This window comes from Palaemon carinicauda, chromosome 6, assembly GCF_036898095.1.
Source record: "Palaemon carinicauda isolate YSFRI2023 chromosome 6, ASM3689809v2, whole genome shotgun sequence".
NCBI classification, from domain to species: domain Eukaryota; kingdom Metazoa; phylum Arthropoda; class Malacostraca; order Decapoda; family Palaemonidae; genus Palaemon; species Palaemon carinicauda.
In genome coordinates, this window is record NC_090730.1 from 179,658,154 (window position 1) to 179,665,469 (window position 7,316).

Sequence of the window (7,316 nt, forward strand, 5' to 3'; positions counted from 1 at the left end):
GCCTGTAACTCTGTAGGATTCAAAGCACTACTGTAGAATTTCATCTATAGCCAATGTAACTATAGAATTCATCTATAGTCCACTGTAACTAAAATGGCAATACTTTATAATGAAGATTATACATAAGTTGTAAATTGTCTGTGGACTTGAAGTTTTGCCCTTTTTATTCTCTAAGTTATATTCATAGTGTTTCATATCTACTCACATATTCATTCATATCTTCCTTACATATATAATGGAAATTTCTTCGGATAAATAAATTACAAGATAGATTTTCTCTCTGTGTATACATACCTTTGTTTTACTCTTTTCCCTTTTAGTAATGTAGCAAAAAAAAATTCTTCAATCATTCTATCTTTCATATATAAATAATTGAAATGTCTCAAGATAAATAAACTATTCGATAGATTTTCTATCTTGTATATACATACCTTTATTTTTTTACTCTTTTACCTATTAGTAATTTATAAAAAAAAATATTCCTCTTTCTACCTTCCATATATAAATAACAGAAAGTTCTCAAGATAAATAAACTACCATATAGATTTTTTTCCTATATATCCCTACCTTTGTTTTTTTTTTTTTTACTATTTTACTTATTAGTAATGTATAAAGATTTCTTCATTCATTCTTTATTTCCTATATAAATAACCGAAATATCTCAAGATGAAAAAAAATATCAGGAAGCTTTTCTCTTTTCTATATCCATACTTTTTTATTTACTCTTTTGAATACACACGCACACAAACACACACCACACACCACACACACACACACACATATATATATATATATATATATATATATATATATATATATATATGTGTGTGTGTGTATATATATATGTATGCATTTATATATATATACAATACATACATACATATATATATATATATATATATATATATATATATAAACAACACATACATATATATATATATATATATATATATATATATATATATATATATATATATATATATATATATATATATATATATATATATATATATATATATACACACACACACATATAAATTCTCTTTCCACATCATCAACCGGCGATTTTAACCACAAATAACTCATAAGCGTAAAAAAAAAAGAAAAAAAAATTAATAATCAATCAGCAAGGTGCCGAGGAAGATTTCCAGGTGTGGTTTTCCGTGGTTCCTTTTAAAATCCTTCAATGGGGGAAATTCCGTATGAGTAATACACCATTGAATGCCATTAGTTTTTTCCCAGCCTCACAAAGACACAATGAAGGGAAGGAACTGGGTGACCTGACTTTTTTTTTTTTTCCATGCGGTTTTTTTTTTTTCTTAATGTATAGTGTCATTTCTGACCTACATATTCAGTTCTTATTTCCCTTGCCGACTTGCAAATTAAAAGCTGGAAATTTTTTCTTGTCATCTTTTGAATCCAAGCAAGGAAATTTATCATCATCATCATCAACATTATTATTATTATTATTATTATTATTATTATTATTATCATCATCATTTGCTTTGATATTATTATTATTATTATTATTATTATCATTATTGTTATTATTATTATTATTATTATTACTATTATTATCATCATTATTATTATCATTATTATCTACGCTACAAGCCTAGATGGAAAACCAGGATACTATAAACCCAAGGGCTCCAACAGGGAAAAAACCCCAGCGAGGAAAGGAAACAAGTTAATAAATAAACTACAAGAGAAGTAATAAACAATCAAAATAAAATATTTTAAGAACAGTAACATTAAAATAAATCTTTTCATATATAAACTATAAAAAATTCCCCACCCCAGAAAAAAACAAGAAGAGAAATAAAATAGATTGATTGATTGATTTAAGGTTTTCTGGCATCCTGACATCTAAGGTCATTGACGCCGATATCATTTATTATAAAAAATATAAGAATATTTGATTAAACCATATAAGCAAAGATGTCATTATAAAAGTTAAATATGTTTCAGAAGACATGCTTCTGAAATAAATTTAAAAATACCGCTAGCATTGTACGACACATCATGTCCAAGAATCTTGGCAAGGATGAACCTGCCATCCTCACCTCGAGCCTTAAACAGATATCTATTCCTTTCACTGCTAAATAAGATGGAATGTGCCCGAGTGTACCCTCAAACAGCTATCAATGAAGACCCCGACCTTCAATTGGGGGGGGAAGGGGTCATTAAGGCTGTCGGACCCCAGCAGTAAACAAATATACAAATAAACAAACTTCCGAGCAATTGCTCCACTACCAGACGGACATGGGGGGGGGGGGAGGAAATGCGACCTTCCAATGACTAAGTCATCGATGTTTTTATCTTTAGTCACGGCGACCATGCCCCCGGAAGTGGAATATTCCCAAAGAAGGAAAAGAAGGACGAAATGTCTTTACATCACAATCTCAAATGAAGGAAAACAGAGAAAGGAGTTCCCCTGGGGGAGGGGGGGAGGGGGGGGACTGTTAAAGAGTTTGCGTGTTCAGGTCGGATCTTATTGTTTGCAGTTGGGCAGCTTTCAAAAGACCGTCTATATAATGCTGCTTATTATCATTATCGTTATTATGAGTGTTATTCTTAGTTCTTCCCATAATGTAGGGATCAGATATAAGAGCGAAAATGAGTCGATAATAGGGAGAGTTGGGGAGAATCATAGAGAATATATCCTCTTGACGTCAAACATTTAAACTCTATATTTTTATCCTTTGCAGTCATTAGCAGGTACGAAAACGCATTGTGATTTCCACTTGCATTCCACCCTGCTTGATATTCATATTTCTTTTAATAATAAGCTTTGATACAGTTTGTTACAGAAATCAGTTTTAAATAACAATCGTCTCTACTAATTTGGCTTCCAATATATATTCTACGAACTTCGTCCCTTCATGGGAAAATGTAGTTAAATGCTACGAATCCCAGAAGTATCAGAAGAAAAAAAAACACACACACACAAATACGAACACACACACAGTCCAAGTACCGCGATAGTTCTCGGGATACGAAGTCAGACACAACTATGGAGTTAGTGAAAACATGTGTAGGTGACATGATTTATGTACATCACGATCTGTAACGTCGCATATATTCTATAAATATATAGCATGCACGTGTGTACGTTGTATGCAGAGGAAGCCTTAGTAGATGGATGGACAACACGAAGAAAACTCAATTTAGAGAGATGAAAGGATTTGATATCCAGAACGCGCAGGTGTACCAAGATAAGACTGAATGACCAACTATATACTAATATATACATACATATATATATATATATATATATATATATATATATATTGATATAGATAGATAGATATTGTGTATATGTATATATATAAATATATATATATATATATATATATATATATATATATATATATATATATATATATATATGTATATATACAGTATATACATACATACATACACACACATATATATGTATATATATATATATATATATATATATATATATATATATATACACACATACACACATATATATATATACTTATATATATATTGATATAGATAGATAGATACTGTGTATATGTGTATATATACACACATACACACACATATATATATATATATATATATATATATATATATATACAGTATATGTATACATACATACATACACACACACACACACACACACATATATATATATATATATATATATATATATATATACACACGTGTGTTACACAAATTAGAATTATTCAAAAGTTGCTCCTTGGAGTTTTTAACCATTCTAAACACAGGGTCGCATCATATATGCTAGGGGATAAAATAGGCCTACCGTAATACCTCCATAATACAATAGATATAACATCCAGTAGGCATGAGAGAGAATATAACTATTTTCGAATGTCTCAACCACTTCACAATCCTTTGAACGCAAAACTTTTTAATTTCATTTAGCCTTCCATTTTTTAAATATATTTTGTACTTAATATGAGCTCTTTAACATCGTAGTATTATTATCCAAAACTCGAAGTTTTATAAAAACAAAGTCCTTTATGCCATTCTCGTCTTTTCATTTCCGCGCTTTCTTCTCTATCTCCCTATTACCATCGTCAGCATCATCATCACTACTATTATAATCATCATCATCACCATCACTACGATCATCATCATCATTATCATCACTACGATCATCATCATCATCACCATCATCATCATCATCTCCATTACCATTATAATTATCATCCTCACCACTACCATCATCATCCTCATCACTACTGTCATCATCATCATCATCATCACTACCATTATAACCATCATCATCATCCCCACTACCATTATAATCATCATCCTCACCACTACCATCATCATCATCATCACCATCATCATCATCATCTCCATTACCATTATAATCATCATCCTCACCACTACCATCATCATCCTCATCACTACTGTCATCACCATCATCATCACTGCTATTATCATAATCATCATCATCCACATGAATACCATTATAATCCTCATCCTCATCACTGCCATTAGAATCACCAACATCACTACCATCATCATCCTCATCACTAACATCATCATCATCATCATCATCCCCACTACCATTATAATCATCATCCTCACCACTACCATCATCATCCTCATCACTACCGTCATCATCATCATCATCATCACTGCTATTATCATAATCATCATCATCCACATGAATACCATTATATCCTCATCCTCATCACTGCCATTATAATCATCATCACCAATACCATTATAATCATCTCCATCACTACCGTTATAATAATCACCATCATCACTACCATTATAATTATCATCATCATCATCATCACTACCATTATAATCATCACCATCATCACTATCATCATCACTACCACCCTCATCATCACTACTACCATCATCACTACCATTATAATAATCATCATCATCACTACCATTATTATCACTATCATTATTATCATCATCATCATCACTATCATTATAATCATCATAATCATCACTACTACCATAATCATCATCACTACCATTATAATAATCACCATCATCACAACCACTATAATAATCACCATCATCACTATCATTGTAATCATCATAATCACTACCATTATAATAATCACCATAATCACAACCATTATAATAAACATCAGCATCATCACAACCATTATTATAATCATCATCATCAACATCACTACCATCACCATCATCATCACCATCTTAGAGCCTCCCTCCACTCATCTCGCGTGCCCTTTCCTCCCCATCGTCCACTAACGAGATGTCAGCACCTTAAAAATGCAAAGGGATTTTAAAAACTCTCAAGCCCCCCCACCACTCGGACAATCCTTTGAGTATCTCAGAGAGAGAGAGAGAGAGAGAGAGAGAGAGAGAGAGAGAGAGAGAGAGAGAGAGAGAGAGAGAGATTTATGGCCTTCCTTCATTTGTCTCAATATGAAAAATTCTAGGGAGGAATGACAGAAATAGCCTGGGAGAAGAAAGGTGGGTGAAATAAAATCAGCTTTGACAACCAATGTATATAGGAGAGAGAGAGAGAGAGAGAGAGAGAGAGAGAGAGAGAGAGAGAGAGAGAGAGAGAGAGAGAGAGAGTTATCTACAACTATACAGATTTCTACAGTGCTCGTGAAAATCCAATGTTTCTAAGATTTAGAACGCTACGTATCAAAGGTATCTTCATCTTTTCTTCTTTGAGGTTCTAGAGAAAATACAAGGTACCAGTTCCTGATACATTAATACTTTAACTTCTGCATACATACAAAACATACATATAAATGCACATACATACATATATATATATATATATATATATATATATATATTATATATATATATATATATATATATATATATATATATATATATATTCCAACATGTAAAAAGAGAAATGGACGTGGGCAGGGACATATGAGAATGACAAATAGATGGACGTTAGGAATAAGAGAATGGGTCCCTAGAGATTGGAAATGGAGCAGGGGAAGGAAGAGAAAACGATGGATTCACGAACTAAGAAAGTTTCCAGGCGTGGACTGGCACAAAAAAGAAAGTTTTCAGGCGTGACTGGCACAAAAAAGAAAGTTTCCAGGCGTGGACTGGCACAAAAAAGAAAGTTTCCAGGCGTGGACTGGCACAGAAAAGAAAGTTTCCAGGCGTGGACCTGGCACAGAAAAGAAAGTTTCCAGGCGTGGACTGGCACAGAAAAGAAAGTTTCCAGGCGTGGACTGGCATAGAAAGACCATAAACAGACGCATGTGGAAGGACATATCTGAGGCCTTTGTTCTGGCAGCGGACTAATAGTCCATTTCTTTTAGCGAGTCATATTTGCACCGACTCGCAACGGTGCCCTTTTAGCTCGGAAAAGTGTCCTGGTCGCTGATTGGTTAGAATTATCTTGTCCAACCAATCAGCGATCAGGAAACTTTTCCGAGCTAAAAGGGTACCGTTGCGAGTCGGTACAAATATGACTCGCTAAAAGAAATGGGACTATAGTAACGGTTGATGATGATGGTATTCGTAAATGTGTGAGTTCTTAATATAATGGTATAATTGGGTTCCAAACAGCACTATACCATTCCCAACACAAATACACCTTTGTCCACTCTCTCAACTCTTTGTTCTACCTCAGCACTATCAACGTGGACATATATATATATATATATATATATATATATATATATATATATACTATATATATATATATATATAATATATATTATATATATATATATATATATACCAAGGCACTTCCCCTAATTTTGGGGGGTAGCCGACACCAACAATGAAACAAAACAAAAAAGGGGGACCTCTACTCTCTACGTTCCTTCAGCCTAACCAGGGACTCAACCAAGTTCAGCTGGTACTGCTAGGGTGCCACAGCCCAACCTCCCACATTATCCACCACAGATGAAGCTTCATAATGCTGAATCCCCTACTGCTGCTACCTCCGCGGTCATCTAAGGCACCGGAGGAAGCAGCAGGGCCTAGTGGAACTGCGTCACAATCGCTCGCCATTCATTCCTATTTCTAGCACGCTCTCTTGGCCTCTCTCACATCTATCCTCCTATTACCCAGAGCTTTCTTCACACCATCCATCCACCCAAACCTTGGCCTTCCTCTTGTACTTCTCCCATCAACTCTTGCATTCATCACCTTCTTTAGCAGACAACCATTTTCCATTCTCTCAACATGGCCAAACCACCTCAACACATTCATATCCACTCTAGCCGCTAACTCATTTCTTACACCCGTTCTCTCCCTCACCACTTCGTTCCTAACCCTATCTACTCGAGATACACCAGCCATACTCCTTAGACACTTCATCT

The 7,316-nt window shown here is 33.7% G+C and overlaps 1 protein-coding gene across 1 annotated transcript in view; it reads right to left on the bottom strand.

Moving 5' to 3' along the window:
* Nucleotides 1–4,039: 4,039 nt before the first annotated feature.
* Nucleotides 4,040–7,316, bottom strand: part of LOC137643375 (uncharacterized) — a 13,304-nt gene continuing 10,027 nt past the window's right edge. The window contains exons 3-4 of the mRNA XM_068376204.1: nucleotides 4,679–5,083; nucleotides 4,040–4,268 (exon numbers count right to left, since the gene is read on the bottom strand). Of these exons, the coding sequence (XP_068232305.1) occupies nucleotides 4,040–4,268; nucleotides 4,679–5,083 (634 nt within the window). The remainder of the gene's footprint in view (nucleotides 4,269–4,678; nucleotides 5,084–7,316) is intronic.